This window comes from Symsagittifera roscoffensis, chromosome 1 (assembly GCF_963678635.1).
Source record: "Symsagittifera roscoffensis chromosome 1, txSymRosc1.1, whole genome shotgun sequence".
Taxonomy (NCBI): domain Eukaryota; kingdom Metazoa; phylum Xenacoelomorpha; order Acoela; family Convolutidae; genus Symsagittifera; species Symsagittifera roscoffensis.
In genome coordinates this window covers 41,227,884-41,246,394 of record NC_087062.1, presented here as the reverse complement: position 1 = coordinate 41,246,394, position 18,511 = coordinate 41,227,884, and the positions used below count along the sequence as shown (strand labels likewise).

Sequence of the window (18,511 nt, the reverse complement as noted above, 5' to 3'; positions counted from 1 at the left end):
TTTTGGCGGAGAAAAAAGACAAAAAAGCGGGGTCACTCACTTTATTCGCATAAAATTGGAAAAAATCAAAAAACTAAACTGTTTTTTCTGGACACTGAGTAAATGTTTGAAAGGGCTTCACGATGATATACTACACGAAATATTCCGATGATCAAATGTGATACCTGATGTTGCGTGGGGAAAAAAACTACAACACACTAGAAGAAGGTCGAAGCAAAAAATATTAAAACAAAAAAACATAGCCAATAGACGGTTGAAAAAGAGTCAATTAACGCAAGTAAACAAAAAAAACTCACTTGTTCTTTGAAAAATCGTAACTTTCGAATTTCGAAGAAAAAATAGATTTGAATTTCTATAACATATGAATGACACGTTTTTGATCAAAGTAACCCAAGTTGAGAAAGATAAAGATGTAAAATTTAGTTTCGCTGGGAACCTGATAATTAAATTCCATTTTCGAAATTAAAAGTCGATCACGTTTCTCTTAGCCTACACTTTCGCTGTTCGATAGAGGAGTTTGCCTACCTTTTAACAAAAGAAAGGAAATTAACTGAACTGAAATCCGCAAAAGACAAACCGCAAAAAAGTACATTTGAGCCTGCCTTTACCTCAAAAAAAACGAAAATAATCACGACCTAAATAAAAGTCTGAACTATGTTCATCGACTCTTAAAAATACGATAATTCTTAGGAAGACACCCTTTGAGCTAAAAAAAAATGCCATCTCTGAAAACGTGCCTTTAAACACCTTGTAATTTTCTCGAAGGACACAATTAGTTAGTTTTGTGTCCCTTCAAAGGGCACAAAAAGAAGTTATTAACCCAATGTATCAGACGCCAAAACAACTCAGTCAAACAAACCTATAACGCAAATTTAAAAAAAATCGGATATAAAATCAAACAAACCTATAACGCAAATAAAAAATAAAATCGGATAAACATGCTCAAATTATTTTAGTTGGCTAATCATAGTTAATGAAAGAGCTGACAAAATGATTCAGTTGTTTTAAGCAAAAAAAGGTCTAGGTTCCGATATCATAACATTTGCCAATAGCAAGCGTAAGAACGTTCTCCAGACAATCTTTTCACACACAAAAAAAAATTATGAACATTTAGTGTGAATTCAGAACTGTTTTTATAATGGTTTTATTGTGAAATGATTTTATTCTTCAGAAAAACAGTCCGCAGCAATTTTCAATTAAAAATGTTCGAAATAGACGTTTTTCAGTCATATACAATCAGCTTTTTGTTGGAGTTTTTTATTATAATACAATTATCAACTTTGTTTTAATCTCCAAATACAGGTTATCTGTGAGATTATATCTAATTAATCAATGAGGAAGCTTATATAAAACTTGAAGCCTTGAGCAATGAGGAAGCTTGTATAAAAGGAATATAAAATTTTAAAGCAAAATTCACCAAAAAAAAAATAATTCCATTTTATCAGAATTAATGAAAAAATGCTTGTCATAATTATTTCATAAAATTATTTGGTCAATGAAAGTATAATGTTGTATAAGCGTTTCTCAATGAATGAAAAGTGAATGATAAGGATTTTTGGTCATCTAGGGAAGAAAAGTTTGGAAGAGGTTTTTATGTGTAATGTGATCACAAAAATTGCTTAAATACATAGATATATTAAAAAATTTTCAGAAATTTTCAAGGCGCAACTTCATCTGACTCGCTGACAATTATTGCCACTTACAAAAAATAATCGAAAGCTAATTCTATCTTGTCATTTTCAAAGCAAAAAAATCAGCATCGATTGATGGCAGCAGGGGCTCTTTGGTCGTATCATAGCATCTGTTCTGTTCTCACCCGTGGAAAAAGAGAGTTGGAACTCGTCCTTGACATGATCTTCGTATACGAACTGGGAGAGGTCAATCTCGTCATGTACCTGCACTGCCGGCTTCTCCTTTCCATCCACCATCTCCTTCTTCCACTGCAACTTCAAGTCCGTCACAGTGTAACCATACGCCTGAAATGCCACAAAATATTTAAACATAGCCAGCATACAAAAAAAACTTCAACTAAGGCGCGGATCTAGGAATTTCTCGAGGGGGGGGGGTGGCTTTGGATTTCCAAAAAAATTTTGAAAATTTTGTCGACCTTTTTTTTTAGATTGACCAAATTGATTTTCTCAGCTCTCCCAAACCACTATAAAGACCCTGTTTTGGCCAAAATTTCTGCGCGGCAGGCAAAAATTTGAAAAACAGGCCAAAAATAGCGTTTTTAGGCACTTTTTGGAAAATTTCGACCAAAAAATTGCATTTTTTGGCGCGCGCTCCCCCCTCAACATTAGTATAGATTGGCGCCAAAGGCGCCTTTGGAAAAATTTTTAGGTCAGTCAGCCAAAAATGGATATCTCAAAATAGTACAAAGGGGGACCCTTTGGGTCGGCAGGGGGTCGAATCCCTGAGGGGGGGGGGGGGGGGTCCGCAACCGCCCCACCCCCTAAATCCGCTACTGCTTCACTATCGAAATTTACAGAAAAAAAATATAAGGCCTTAAAGCTCTTTGAATTTCAAGAACAAATTATTATCGTCACTTTTTTTGATAAAATCAAACTATTTAAGACAACTGCATCAATCGTTAAAACTTTTATTTCGCTGGGAAAGATTTGCACTTTCGCTATTCGGTAGTGGAGTTTGCCTTCATTTTAACAAAGGAATTGAACTGAACTTAAAAAAACCGAACCGCGAAAAAATAAATTTCAAGACGTATCCGGAAAAAAAAATCGCGACCTATATAAGAGTCAACTACGCTCATTTACTGTTGAAAACTAACATTATATAACCGCCTTTTAATCAAGGATTCAAAAAAAAATAAGATATGTTGGATAGGCTGGATATTAAAGAGACGCTTTGATCCTGCCATTTTATCGCAGGCCAGTTTGCCTAGAAAGCTTTCTATGTGTTTTGAAAAATGAGGATCGAACAGTTTTTCCACGTTTTGATTAACGATATTTCAATTAGACAGTTTGATCTATGTATGGCTCGTTGCATATAGCTACGGCAACATTTCGTAGCAGGGTAATTCAATCATTTTCATTTTTCAGAGCTTCGACATCTTTTAATGAAACACTATTGACTTAAAGGCGAGGCTGAGCTTCCTACCACTTGCGATATAAAAACGAACAACTATGATTGATATCGAACGAGTGGTAGATGTTGAAAAAGTAGATTTGTTTCTTTGGGTGAAAAAAAAACTAAATCCTTTGTTTGTCTGCTCATATTTAGCAAACTTATGATTCAAGATTCTGAATCCTTTGTTTGTCGATGTTGTGAGGTCTTCTACACTTTACCTTAGGTCCATCTCCAGATTCCTCTAAAACCGTTGGTTCAATCCATTGCTGTTAAAATAGGAAATTATCTGACCTTTTTTCATAGCAGCAATATGTTCTGCTAAATGAACAGAGCATTTGGGTGCACCTAAAAAATTCTTTGAAAAGTCCATGCTCCCATTTATTATGCTTTTTATGGGTGTTGCAACACGTTCGAGGGAAAAAATTTGATTTTGCATATGCGAGGAAAAAGTATCTGCAGTCAAACTCCTTCAGTTTTTCTCAAACTCCTTCAGTTTTTCAGCGGCTCTCTTATCTGGCTGGATCCAGTCGTAGAGTTTCCAAAAACTCGACCTCAGACAAGTCTTTTTCAACCGTATTCAATCTATTTCAACAAAGGTTCATTGATTGCTTCGAGTCTTTTCACCAATGAGATACTTCGTGATTGTATGCTTGGATCTATCTATGATCTGGTATCCCTTTTTAGAAAATGCCCACGAGTTAAATTGTTTCTGCTAAAACTCCTGATAGAGGGTTTTCATCTCTTTCTATTCTACCATCAACCACTGACTGAATTAGAATGTGGAAAATTTTTTTGGGATACTTTTGTGCAAATGGTAAAATTTGATACATTGAAACATATATAGAACTTTGAGAGCAGTTAAACTGCTCCATTTTCTAGCTTGAATCTAAGTATCAGCCTTTTCTCAGGATAAACATATGAAGACTTAAGCAATCGAGATTGAAATGTTAAATTATCCTTCAAGTTAATTTATCGACTGAATAAATCTTCATTTAGTCTCCGATATAATTTATTCCAATTTCAGTGATTTTGAAAATTGGAGGAAAATTTGTGAACTTTGATTCAAGTCCAACTGGAACAACTAGATTGCACTATACGCAGCCTAAACAGAAATCCATCTTTCAATTTTGATTTAAAAAAAGAGTATGAAGAAAGAAACTTTTTCTAGAGAAAAATGGTTCTCAAATAATTACTGATCTTAGCGTTGGTTTTAAAACTTTCCTACCATTGACAATCCCTCAATTCTACAATTATGTATCCGTTCTCTTTAATGTATTCTCCTCTCATGTCATCCATCTCTCTTCCTGTTGCCTCGTTGAATGAATTGATCTGTCAGAGGTGTTCGATCTTCTTGACAGTACAAGAAGTGAGAGACGCAAATCATAGCTTCAAATACGGTTTGACAATGATCGCAACAACCATTCATGTTAAAGCAGCCGTTTTTTCTCTTTTCCTGAAAAGAGAACTCAATATTGCATTCTGGTCTTTAACTCTAGGTAAAACGAAATCGCCATAATCTCAAAGTTGCGAGCTCTGTTAGGCCTTGCGTTGAAATTCTGCATGTCGGTAGCACTCCTGTTGACACATTGAGTAGGGGTCTCAACTGCAAACTTTGAAGTTGAGTCAAGTTTCACCGGTCCACCGGTCAAGTCTTCGCGTATTTTTCCAAACAAATCTTTATAACTTTCGCAACGTTATAGGATTCGGAAGTAAATAATCAAGTTTTAACATATCAGTTCCTTTGCTACGACAATATTGAATCATTTTTTTGCATTGGTTCAAGAGTTGGAACAACCTTGTTGTTTAACCACTGCAAAAATATTCGAATATAGACATTCCGTTTTTCCGCCAGGATCTATAATTTCCACAACCAGATGGAGGCAAGGTCTTGATTGAAGCTTTCTAAGCTAGTATTAATACTGAGCTACTCATAGGGATAGAAAATTTTCGTTTGACTAGCTTTATAGGCATTGAAAAAAGGATCTCAGAGTTGTTGCCCCACCCAAAGAACTCACAATTTAAATTAGTTGCTCATCTCCAACTTGAAAGAAACAAAATCTTTTGCTTTTTTGATAACTGATATTTCCTCTTCTTTATTGTGAATCAATAAGAAACTCGTTATGACTTGTTCAGATTCCAAACATATCTACACACCAAAAGTACGGTGGACATATCAGCTTCCTCCGAGTCTTCAATGTATTCATTTTTGTAATCAAAACTGTTACTTAAAAATATTTTACCTCTTTCAATCAGCTCATAAAAGATCTTTTTCATTCGTTCATTGATGCCTATTTCAATGTTTGAAATTCGTTTTTATCTCCAGCTTGCTTTGCTCGGCCAACAGTTCGATATTGAAATTAAATGGATAAAAACATTCAATCATTCGAGAAGATAGACAAAAATGGGTACATGTTTTCCTAGTCATATTTGTGTCTCTTACACAAAATGGTTCAAACTCGCAAACTAATAGGTTAATGAAAAGTTGGTTTAATTTAGAAATTGCAATTTAAAATCCTTCTAGCCTTTCAAACAAGGTTTCTCGAAGGTCAAACACGTTCCTTGGATAAATATGTATCAGTTAATCCTTGCAACTTAGATGTTTCTGGTGGAGTTCTGAACTTTTGAAGAAATTGTCACAACTAGGACACTGAACGCACTTGAAGAAACTAACAATATCATTCGTATGAAACATATGATTGTGGAACCTTAGTAATTTTACTATATTGGCAAATATTGCAACACTTATTTGAGCTACTTCTCCCACATATTCTCCTTTTACGTCGAAATCGTAATTAAAAATGTGGTGTTCAGTTAACTCTTCGGCAACAAGTAAATCTTCAAAAAAATCTCCACAAAATTTGCTAGTATCATGACCAGACTTTGCTATAATTCAGGCAAAGTATACAGGAAAGTGAGTGTATAGACCATTGTCTCTGTTCATGTACATAGCTCGTGAACGGTAAAGACAAAAGATCTTTGAAGAGTCGCCTGTTTCAAGTTAATAAAAGACGTTGAACAATGGTTTTTCAAAAACTCGGGTAAGAAAGAGTCCAGACATCTCATTGGGATGTTTTCGAGTGAAGCGGCAAAAAAATGTGACATTTGTGATCAGCTTGAACATCCACATTGGGTACAATGCTCCACAAATTTGGGTACTTTGCTCCATAAATTTTCGCAAATTTCCCTTGAATTGTTATCCAGTCTGCTTTAGTACACAGCGAATGGAATTTCTTAAACAAAGCATTGTTTTCATGAGCAAAAACATAAATTTTCATTATTTCGAAGAACAAACCCCAGAGCAAAATTAACTTTTGCGGCAGAAAAGAGTATCTTTTTCAAAATTCTAACTGTTATCTTTGCTATCCAACGTGAACATTTAAAAAATAAATACCTTATGTCTCCCGTTTTCCATCTCCGTTTCACTAGGAAATGTTGGCAAGCACTAAGTTCTTCCTTTAGCTTTCACCATCTTCCCTTTCTTTCCCGACAAATTCAATGTTCAAATCCGCTACAGTATCGCTTCGTTTCCTTTGATCAGACACTCTTTTATCCACTAATTAAAAGCTAGAACTGTCAAAATTTCCAAGCAAGTTCTCTGTTCCTCCACTTCTTTAAAGTTGGAATCCTTGTTTGATCAGGTTCGGAAAAAAATTAACAGATAATTGCAGGTCAAATTAGTAATAGGGAAAGAATCTTTCCTTTCGCTAGCTTTATAGGCTCAGAAAAAGGAGTCCAGAGAGGCTGCTGCACCCAAAAATTTCCTAAGTTGAGAAGAAGTACAACTTGAAAGAAATGAATTCAGTTGCTTTTTTCGTAACTGATGTTTCCTCTTCTTTGTGAACCAATAAGGAATTCGCTATGACTTGAGCAGATTCTGATCATATCCACCGCTGTTGAAGCCAAAAACAAGCAAGGTATTTTTATCTCAAGCAAAGATTCCGGTGTCCTAGTACACAAGCAAAGTTTTTACATTTTGATTTTTCTATATTCTTGATCTTCAAATCATTTGACCTTTCTGAATTTCAAAAACTGGGTAGACAAAATTGTTATTCAAAATTGTTACTTGAATATATTCTATCTCTTTCAATCAGCTGATAAAAAATCTTTCTCATTCTTTCATTGGCAGTTATTTCAATGTTTTGGAATTTTGTTCTCATCTCCAGATTGCTTTGCTCAGCCAACAGTTCGAAATTCAAATAAAAAGGATAAAACGATCCATGAGTTAGATTCGAGAAAATAGACAAAAATTACTACATTTTTCCCATCCAGATTGTATTTTGTGTCTCTTTTAGTTCTTCTGTTGAAACACAAATCGGTTCAAATAGAAAAATTGCTAGGTTATTGAAAAATTTGTTTTCTTTAGAAATCGAAACATCAAAAAATCCTTCTAGCTTTTCACAATGCACGTTCTTTGGGTAAAAATATATCACTTAATCCTTACATTTTAGAAGCTTCCGGTGGAATTATCATCTTTTGAAGAAACTGTCACAACTACGACACCGGAATCATTTGAAGAAACTATGAATATCATCCGTATGAAATATATGATTGTGGAACCTTGGTAATTTGACTGTTGTATCAAATCTTCCAACACTTCTTCGAGCAAGTTCTCCTACATATTCTCTTTAAATGTTAAAATTGTACAAAAAAGCGGCGTTCAATTATTTTTTCGACAAGAATAACTCTTCGATGGAAACTCCAAAAAAATAGCTGTGATCATGACCAGACTTGGATATAATTTTGATAAAGTATCTGTGAAAATGCCTGTCTAGATCGTTATCAACATGTACATGTCTAATGCGCAGAAAAGATAGATGATCTTTGTAGGGTTGCCTATCTCTATTTAATGAAATACAGTTAACAGATTGGTCTTTGAAAAAAGTTCCGGGAAGAAAGATACCGGATAACCATTGGGATGCTTCTGATTGAAGCAGCAAAAAACGTCTCAATTGTGATCAACTTGAACCTCCAGTCTGCGTTCTGTAAACTGCTCTACGATATAAATTTTTGCTTATTACCTTTGAATTGTTATCAAGTCTGCTTTGGTACACATCAAATGTGATTTCTCAAGCAAACTCATATTTTCAGGGGCATAAAATCGACCTTCTTACTATTTTAAAGAACAAAAAATTTTTCCAGACCGCTGATGTATCGCATAGTTTCCTTTGCTCGAGCACTCTTTTTATCCCCTACCTAAACCTAATCTGTCAGAACAGCCAAGCAAAGTTCTCTGTTCCTCCATTTCTTCAAGATTTTAAAAGTTTAAAATCTTGTTTCATCAGGTTCGGAATAAAGCTTCCAGAAATTTGCTTTTGAAAAAATGTCGAACTTCAAATTTTCCTCCCAAATCTACAGGATATGAAAAAAACTTCTCAAAATTTAGCAGTTTACTCATTATATACAAAAAATCAAATGACTTGATGAAAAAACTTGTGGAAATGTGCAGTTTTTCATTACTGAAATCAACAATGTTTCTTATTTTTACAGCAAAAAATACATGTTCATTCATCTTTGCGACTTCTTTTGTGTATATTTTTTTAAAGATGAATAAAATTGGATACGACAACCTAAATCAAAAACACAAACGGAGAATTTTCTGATTGGAAACGACAAAAAAAAACTTTAAAAAAATCTTAAAATGGAATTTTAATTCTGATTAGATACGACTTTAAAACAAACTCCATGACAGGAAGCTGAATTTTCATTGGACACGCCTATTGTCAAATAAGGAAAATCTAATCTGAGTGGTTAAACACTGAATTTTGAGTTGAAGGTATCCCTCATTTTCAAATAAAAACTACTTCCTTCTCAAGTTAGCTACAATCAACAACGATAACCAACTGATCCGCGCTCAATTCTACTAGTTTCGTATTTTAATCTTCAAGTTTTTTCTCCCCGACCACTCAACTCTCGGTTCAAGAAAGCTCATCTCAGTTCAGAGCAACTATCTTTTTTAATGTACGCTTTTCCTTGCAGCTTCTGGAGTCCTCCTTACTCAATTAAATCTCCCAAACCAAGTGTGGCACATGATTGAAGTCATGAGACGAGACGTCAGTGAACACTATAAGCATCAGGTACCCATCACGGAGAATCAGCAAAGAAAATGGGAATGGTGGAGGTTGCATGACACTTGGGGATATATGTCCTCCAGATATGTGGCTCACCCTGTGAACGATTTCCTCTTTCCCTAGGAAGAAGAAGCCTTTTTCGAGAATCCAATTACAATGCAAAATGGCGAGGGTTTCTCTTTACCAAAGAGCAAACCACCAAATAAACCACCAGCAATGAAACCAATATCAGCTTTGTGCTCCATTATGAACTTGCAAAACATTGAAAACTCCGCTACTCGACAGCTCTTTGATTTTAATGAAATTGGTTTGACCTTGTGCTTTGTACTTTTTTTCCAACTGGTATGATTCATTTAAAGGGTTAAAGACAAATCAAAGGCGGTTTTAATAAAAATTTCTGATCAATTTTTTGAATCTTAAAAAAAATTTCTAATTACATTTGCTTATTTTTTTAAATACAGATTTATAGATACAGGAATTTTACAATTACAAAACAACTTTCAATTCTAGGTTTAACAGACAATTTAAATTTAACATCCTCTTTGAAAATTTGGCTGCTCAAAAATGTACCAAATAAAAATTGCAAATTGAAAAAAAAACGTTAATTGAGCCGATAGAAATTAGGACGAAAATACGATTCGGAACAAGTTTTCATTTTTTTCAATAACATTAATTAAATTTTTTTACTAACTACTATGAACTAAAAGGTAGCTTATTTGTATTTTCTACTGCTGCAGTTATTTGAAAGTATACGCAGCAGTATTTGAAAGTAGAAACACTTCAAAGTAACTGCACATTTGTGAGAAAATAGTTTACGAGAAGAAGTTTTGTTCCCGATAACAAGTACACGTGATCTATCAAGTGAAATAAACATTTAAGCTCGAAAATTAACTGATTCTGGCGACGCAGTTGCTCAGCGAGGAATTTTTGTTTTTTAAACTGCTACGAAATGTCACCTGCGAACAATTGTCGCCTGCTAATGTTTTTTTTGCTTCAAGAGGCACCATTGATGGCTTTAAAAAACGATGACTTTAAAAAACGATGACTTTCCAGAGATTTACGGTGCAAATACACTGTTAATGATGAAAACTTTTTTAATGAAGTATTACATGTCTTAAACTACAATTGAAAACTAATTGTCCTTCAAGTTTTGTCTACTACTGTACGACCCGGGAAGTTTTTTTGAGCAATAATATAAGTGTACCAAAGATCGACCGTTGGTTTTTGTTGAATTTGTACTACCGCTCAAAAAAACCTTGTGGGTCGTATATCATTTGATTTCGCAAGAGAATCACAAATAAAAACCCTGCACACCTCAATAAGAAGAGAGCACTCCTGCTGGTCGAGTGGGAAATACTTGAGATTCATGGGACACTTAGACTCCACTGTCACACGGCAGGAGTAGAGGATGCCCCCGCTTGGAGAAAGACGTAAGAGGATGTTGGGCACCATCACTTTGTGCTTGTTGGCCGACAAGGATTCTAAATATAAATTGAGTTTTTACGGCGAAAAAGTTATTCATATTATTGTGCGTACCAAAACTTGAAACACGTTTGAACTTTTTTTTTCACTTCGTGTAAAGTAACGTGAAGGATATTATTTATTACCATCTTCCCCAGAGATTCAGACATAGCTTAAATATAACAAAAATTGCGAAAATTGGATTGTTATTCAGGAGAATTTTAGGAACGCCGCTTTCATTGATCAGGTTTTGACTGACTAACGTATTCAATTACATTCAGAATCAATCATTCGGCTTTGGATCAGCGCGGACAGAATTCATTAAATTTGCTCGTACTCAGATCTTATTTTGATCCGAGAGGTTGCCAATTATCCCAACAGCAATTAAAATTCAACTCAAATGGGAACCCTTAGAACAAATGTGAACACTAGCAGTGTAGGTTGAAAAAAGGTATGTTACATTAGAGCCCAACCACCCATTTGGCACCTATATCATTACCTTCCCTAATGATATGGTTAAGCGTACTGCATACATAAATTATGCATTTATATTTCCACCTTTTGCAAAACGAAACTAGGGTAGAATATTGATTAGATGATTTTAAAAAACTCAAAAAACAGAACTTACACTTAGTCGCTGTTCTTTTTCCATTTTCACCTACCTCTGCGAAATTTTCTTAATAAAAGTTTTCTTCGCGTTGTCAGATTGCACTGATATTTGGCATCAAACTTGGTATCTATGCTAAACTAAACAAACTTGAACTAAACAAACTTGGTATCCATGCCAAACCTTTTTTAAACTACTGGTAACACCATCAAGTTGATGTTTGCCTACTTAGAGAGAAAAGAGCGGAAAAAGAGCCTAGTTTCATTCATCCGATGTTTTTCTGAGGAATTGTCTATCAATGTAAGCAAGAACCTCCATCCAATAGCCTAATATTTTTCGCACTTGTCGTTTTTCTGCCCGCTAAAACACACTTTATTAAGGTAAAGGTCATTGAGGTCTTCCCTAGAGCTTTCTATCTCGCATGCTCAAAAGGTTGTGTATGCCCAATTTTCATTGAAATTCAGTACTAAGGCAAAAGACATTTACTTATATTGACAGCGAGAAGTAATTTCACCCACCACGTTGAATGGCCTCTCTTGAATTTACATCAAGGAGAAAGGTCTTCTTTATTTACATAAAGGAGAAAAGTTAATTGAAGTACCAAGTCATATGGGTGATAAACCCATAAAAGGCCAACAAAGGTATGACCCCAAAGCAATGTGATTATACGAATAGAAAAAAAAGCGTCCAGAAAAAATTGAAAACCTGATATCACGTCTTTTGAGCATCTTTTCTTGCAGGTCAATACCTTATCAGGAGCTGTTCACACAACATTTTACCATTAAAATTGTACACAAGTAAGTCCAATTTATTGAAAATACCTGGAAAACACCTTTCAGCAGTACTGCAAAACGAAGAACTTAAGTATGCTAAACTATAACAAATTATAGAGAAAGAGGCAAGCGGAGCTTCGCACCGCATGCAATACGAAAAAAAAAACATGAAATACAGGAATGAAACAAAAAGTGAAAAAAATGGATCTTTGCAACATTTGCGAACCAAGATGAAAATTCTTCTGAACAAATCGACAAATAATTAAGCCGGCGGAAATTGAGTATAATTTCTTGAAAATCAACACATTTTGCTGAAAATTTTTCAAAATACAAATTCGAAGCGGAGCTTCGCATTAGTTATGATATTTTGGGAAACAAAAAAACACGTAGAACAAGAAGCAATCATTGTTCCGACCATGGGGTGTGTTTTATTGTTCCGACCATTGAAAATGGGAGGAACTTTGGATTCGGGTTTTTTCCACGCAAAATCAGCTACCAAAAAAACTCATCGGGCAGGGTTGATTGATATATCATATTAAAGCCCTTCCAGTCGTGATTCAAACGACATTAAAAAAATTTCAGGGTCGAGAAAAACCGGTTTGAAATTTTTGATTTTTGGTCTAATTTTGAGCCAATCAGTGAGATAATTGGAAATTGCAATAGCTTATTTAAGCTTAATTTAAGCCGTGAAAACTTAGTTTTCCTCAGGTAAAAGGTAGTTTTTAGCGCAATTTTGGGAATCAAAAACTTCAAAATTCAAAAAAATTCTTTCAAAAACTTTTTTACAATTGACCTATTTTATCATGACTCTCAAATATTCCTCAGTTCTGTTTTTTTCTTTTAGATATTTTATCAGAACATGCAGAAAAAACGACAACAATTTGAGAAAAAATGTTTGTATTTTTTTAAGACAGTGGTCGGAACATTCTTGCGCAGTAGCCGGCTATCCTTGTTTATTTGTTTTTGTTTTCCACGCAAAATCAGGTACCACAAATAATTATCGAAATGGGTCGAGTGATATACCATATTAAAGCTTTCAATTGTGATTCGAACATTAAAAAATTTCAAAAAAATTTTGCCGAGAAAAACCGGTTTGACATTTTTGATCTTTTTTCGATCTAAAATGGCGAGAGCGTGTTGGCTTACAAAAGCTGATTTAAGCTTACTTCCAGCCGTAAAAACTTAGTTGTACTAAAAAAAAGTAATTTCTGGAGTTTTTTATCGCTATTTTTTAAACAATAGTTAGAAATTCCAACTTCTGCCAAAAAAAAATAAAAATTTTTTACATTTTTTTTTCGTTTTTCAAAAGCTGTTTTTTTGAATAGCTTTCTACTATAACTGTCAAATATCTCTAAGTTTTTTTTTCGTTCAGATCTTTTTATCCCACCATGCGGAAAAAAAACGACACTAATTAGAAAAAAATATATATATTTTTGTTATTTTCTAAGACTGTGGTCGGAAAATTCTGTGCTACTTGCAAAGTAACCGTCTATCCTTGTTTCTCATTGTTAATGGTAGATATGCAGAAACGCAAATTATAAAATAAAGCACCAGAAACAGTGAGGCGAAAACTAACGAACTATTTGGATTACACATCACTGCCCGTTTTACCAAACCAAGCCAAAGCATATTACGAGTTCGTGTGGCGTCTGAAATTTAATTTAAAAGACATTTGGTTTCAATGAGCTGGTTAAAAAAACGGTGTTAGCTTACCCGGAAAATATGTATCCGGGAGCCAGATCTTGTCCAAGAACTCATGTGATAGAGTGATACTATCATTTGATTGGTCGGCGAAAGCAAGTCGCTCGTCGTTCCAGTACTGGCGAAACGCGAAGTCAACTCGAAAACACATGTCCGTCTCACTTATAGGTCCCAAACTGTCCACGTGCATTGTGACGTCAACCTCGACAGGGTCGCCTCCAAATTGAGGCCGGAGTCTAGAATCGTAATCTTCTAGCAATCCGGCTAAAATTGAACTTGTTTTGAACATCTTGGCTTGTCTGTTGATCTCTTTGTCTCGTTCCTCCGAGGCACTCCCGTCAGTGTAGCTTGTGCTTTCTGACCACACATTGGAACTAGATTTGGCTAAAACCGTACATAAAACTAATAAATATTAGCAATAAATTGCAACGGCAATACTTAGCAGATAAAATCTGAAGCCATTAAAACATCTCATTTATGTCAGCTTTTACCCAGTAACATCAGGCAGGACACATTTTTGAATAATGGCTCTTTAATTGAGGCTGCAGGGCATTTTGTGAAAATTTTGACCAAAAAAATCTTTTTTTCGCGGGCGCGGCTTGGGTTGCTGAGTGGGTCAGCGGTTTTGTTTCCTTAAACATGCATCTTCAATCTTTATTTCAGTAATAAGATGCTTTGGTGGAATACTTTAAGAGACATTTAGGGACATGAAATTTTCATTTGATTTTTTAAAGCGTCTGTGACATTTTATTGCAAAGGTCGAATTCATTGCCAGAACACACTTGAGCAATCTCTTTTCGAAAAGAGTAAATGTTGAATAAGTTTAACTCAAATAATGAATCCGACCGCACATCCGTTCTTTTAAAACTAACGGATAATCAGACAAGTGTATAAAGGCTGACAAAAAAACACTGGCTTTTCATCAGTCAGCTTTAAAAAAGGAAACGTCGTAAAAAAAGACATAGCCGAAAATGGTTGAATTTGCTATCAGATGAACATCAATTAACACTCTATAAAACCAATTTCTATCTCAGTATTTGAATCTACACGCCAGTTGCTTTTAAGTACAGGGGATAATCAGTGATCGATTGTTTTCCCATGTGGCGTTATGTTGTCTGGCAGAGCAGATGAACACATGGATAAAAGGGGCAATCAACGAACCGAAACAAGTTCAGTGGTAAACTAAAAAGTAGAAATTAGCAAACGGACTTGTCATTCTTTACAGGCGCGGATCTAGGATTTTTTCATAAAATGTTTAAAAGCTTTGCTTTTTCAAGTCCAAATTATTTCGAGCTTTCCGGCAGGCAAATTTCTTGAAAAAATGGGCAAATTCCGGCAGGCAAATTGAAAAAATGGGCAAAATTTCTGTTTTTGAGCACTATTTGTAAGGGTTTGACCAAAAATCGAGTTTTTTTGGGCGCGAGCTCCCTTCTCAAAATAAAATTACACTGGCGCTTAAGCAAAGCAAAATATACCTTAAGAAAAATTTTGATGAGGATCAGTCGAAAATGGTTATCGTAGAATAGTATCAAAAGGTGGATCTTTTGGGAGGTAAGGGAGAAACTTCGGATCGTTCCATAAAAGGGGTAAATTAAGTATAAAATTCGCATTAAATTAATTGTTGAACTACTTACTTATTTATACGTTACGGGGGAGGGGGGGGGGGGGGGGGGGGGGTGGTGGCTACTCGATACAAGGTAACACAGGCAACTGACAGTTGGAAAAGAGGACGCAAGGAAACTGAAAATAACTGACTTAATTTTTCAAAAATCTTCAACTTTTGATTTTCAAAGAAAAAAATAATGGCCTCTTGGAATTTGTAGATTAAATTATCATGGACACTTTTTAGTTAAAATTAATTGAGAGAACTCGATCAATAAGCAAAACTTTTATTTCGCTGGGACATCTGATAATTAACTTCCATTTTCGAAATTAGAAATCGATCACGTTTTTCAAGGCGTTTTCAATTTTGCTGTTCGATAGTGGAGTCTGCCTTCCTTTTAACAATAGAAATGCACTGAACTTGAAAAGAAATCACAAGTCAATCCGTCAAAAATCAAAACTGAGCGTGAACAAATTTCCCTGAAAAAAAAAAACAGCAAGACCTATCTAAGAAAACTCACTACGTTCATTACTCTTAAACATAGAGGAAAAAATAGTTGAATTCCGAAACTTAAGTTCAAAGACATTAGATTCGAAACATTGCAGCCTATCCTAATTCAAGAGAACATCTTTTGGCAACATGACCTTTGATTTCATATGATATAGGGGTGCATCACCACAAGTGTAGCAGACGAAAGATTCCAAAATTTTCATATTAACAGATACAAGTATCCACATAGATATCCAAGACAAACTAGTTGCCGATTACCTCACACTTGCTCTCGCAAGTATAAACTCACTTCAAGTTATAAAACTTCACTTAACAAATTAACCCAATTACAAAAAATTGTTTGTTAAGAGAGAGGGAAACTGAATTATTTTCAAGCTATCAAATGATTTTGTTAAACAAGTCGAAAATGATTTCGTTAGACATGTTTACAGAGTAAGTATTTTCAATTATACGCTCGGCCCTTGGAAAATTCGGATCAATTGAGCAATCTCCCCCCCCCCCCTCTTTGAGTTTTTTGCTATCAGTATCGAGAAAAATTTTGAAAAAACGAAATTTATGAAAAGAAAATTTTTTTTTGCAAATTTTTGTATAGGCGACCATAGCCTCATCGAGGAAAGCAATTTACCAGGGTTGGTGCTCTCGCCTTGTATCTGAATAGCAAAAACGGTTCTCCGCAGCACCATAATATTGTACGCAAAAGCTTTTTGTAATTTTAAGAAAGAAAAGAGTCGCTTTTTATGCCTGATTTATTGATTCTTTTTTCAATTTGAATGAAACTTTTGAGCTTTGATATTGTAAATTTCGGCTTTCCACAGTCGTTGGAAAATATGGTTTATGATTTCATGTCATTCAAACTATTTTCAAGTGGTTATTAACATGAAATCTAATATCAAGTACCTATTGAGCATGTCTCAAGTATTAACAACTTATTAACATGTCTCAAGTATAAACCCCCACCCCCCAGGGTTGGAAATTTCACTTTAACGAATAAATTTGTAATTTGAGTTTTCAAAAATCGTCTTATCTCTTAAACAAAAATGAATTGGGCATTCTTAATTGTAGGCCGAATTTGCAACCCCTGAGATTACTTTTACAGCCCAGCCCAGCCCAGCCCAGCCCCCCCCCCCCCCCCCAACTATAGGTTAAAAACTTCAAACTTTGAAAAAAAAAATTAATTTAATTTTCATAAAATTTTTTTCAAAAAATCACCAAAAACGACATATCTGGAAAACTGCAAGCTTTTGAGCAGTCCTATTCAGAGGCAAGATTCGCAACCCCCTGAGAGTACTCTCAAAGATTCCAATAACAGGATTGAAATCTTCAAAGTTTTGGAACTTAACATTTAAGTTTTTTTGAAAATTTCGGAGAAAATCATAAAAAACGTCATATCTTGAGAACTAAAAAGATTTGAGCAGTCATATTGAGAGGCAAAAAGCGCAACTCCTGAGAGTACCTTGACAGAGCCTCGCTACATAGATGAGAATTTCAAGTTTTGCGAAATTGTTTATACATAAATTTTCTTTAAAAATTTGGAAAAAATCCTAAAAAAAGCGTTATACCTCGAAACTTACCAGAATTTGAACATATTCAGAGGCAAGATTCCTAAGCTCCTAAGATTAGCCACACAGATTCCAATGACAGGATTGAGATCTTCAAAATTTTGGAATTTTTTAACATTAAGTTTTTTTTTGAAAACTTCGGAGAAAAACATAAAAAACGTCTTATCTCGAAAACTATAGGGATTTGAGCAATCATATTTAGTGGTGAAATTCGTAACTCCTGAGAGTACCCTGACAGAGCCTCCCTACAGAGATGGTAATTTCAAGTTTTGTGAAATTTTTTATATCTAAGTTTTCTGAAAAATTTTTGAAAAAAAATCAAAAAAAAAATGTCATATCTCGAAAACTACGTCAAATCTCGAAGTATTTGAGAAGTGAGAATTGGAGGTAAGATTCGCAACCCCTGAGAGTACCCTGACAGCACCCAACTAAAGGTGAGAATTTCAAAAATTGAGAAATTTTTCTAAAGTAAATTTTCTAGAATTTTTGAAAAATCTCGAAAAATGCCTATCTCGTAAACTAAAACGAATGCCTATCTCGTAAACTAAAACGATTTGGTTATTCATATATGGAGGCCAGAATCGCAAAACCTGGGAAAACTCTGGCAATATCCTACTATTGGGTTGCTAATTTCAAACTTGATGAAATAATCACTGAATTTAAACAGGAAAATCGAGAAAACCTTAACCATTGCAATATGCGATATAGCTTAAACCTGAAAAAATTCTGTTGTTAAACATGCAAAAATAATACGTTGAAAAAGCTCAAACACGGCGAGATAGTGACGCCCGCATGTAAATATATAATAGATAATCGATGAAAGTTAAAAAATTAGGCGACGGGTAGACAGACATTATCAAATTAATTAAATAAGCAGGTACACAGACAGACAGACTGACTTAATTTGGCCTCGAAAAAAATTAATACTTAAAATTATTACTGAGAAATTAATGACCTTGCGGAAAACTAATTGAAAAATCTTCTTAAGCATTGCAATATATGATATAGCTTAAACATGAAAAAATTCTTTCGTTAAACATATAAAATTTCTATGCTTAAACATGGGAGATAGCTGTCACTAGCATTTAAATATAGTATAGATAGTATAGATATAGTATAGATAGATATAGATTAAATATAGTATA

At 34.5% G+C, this 18,511-nt stretch overlaps 1 protein-coding gene across 2 annotated transcripts in view; it reads right to left on the bottom strand.

The window, feature by feature from the left end:
* Positions 1-18,511, bottom strand: part of LOC134844445 (glycine receptor subunit alphaZ1-like) — a 48,882-nt gene that overhangs the window by 12,765 nt on the left and 17,606 nt on the right. For both annotated transcript variants that reach the window (XM_063861139.1, XM_063861148.1), the window contains exons 3-5: positions 13,707-14,078; positions 10,467-10,633; positions 1,817-1,976 (exon numbers count right to left, since the gene is read on the bottom strand). In XM_063861139.1, the coding sequence (XP_063717209.1) occupies positions 1,817-1,976; positions 10,467-10,633; positions 13,707-14,078 (699 nt within the window). The remainder of the gene's footprint in view (positions 1-1,816; positions 1,977-10,466; positions 10,634-13,706; positions 14,079-18,511) is intronic.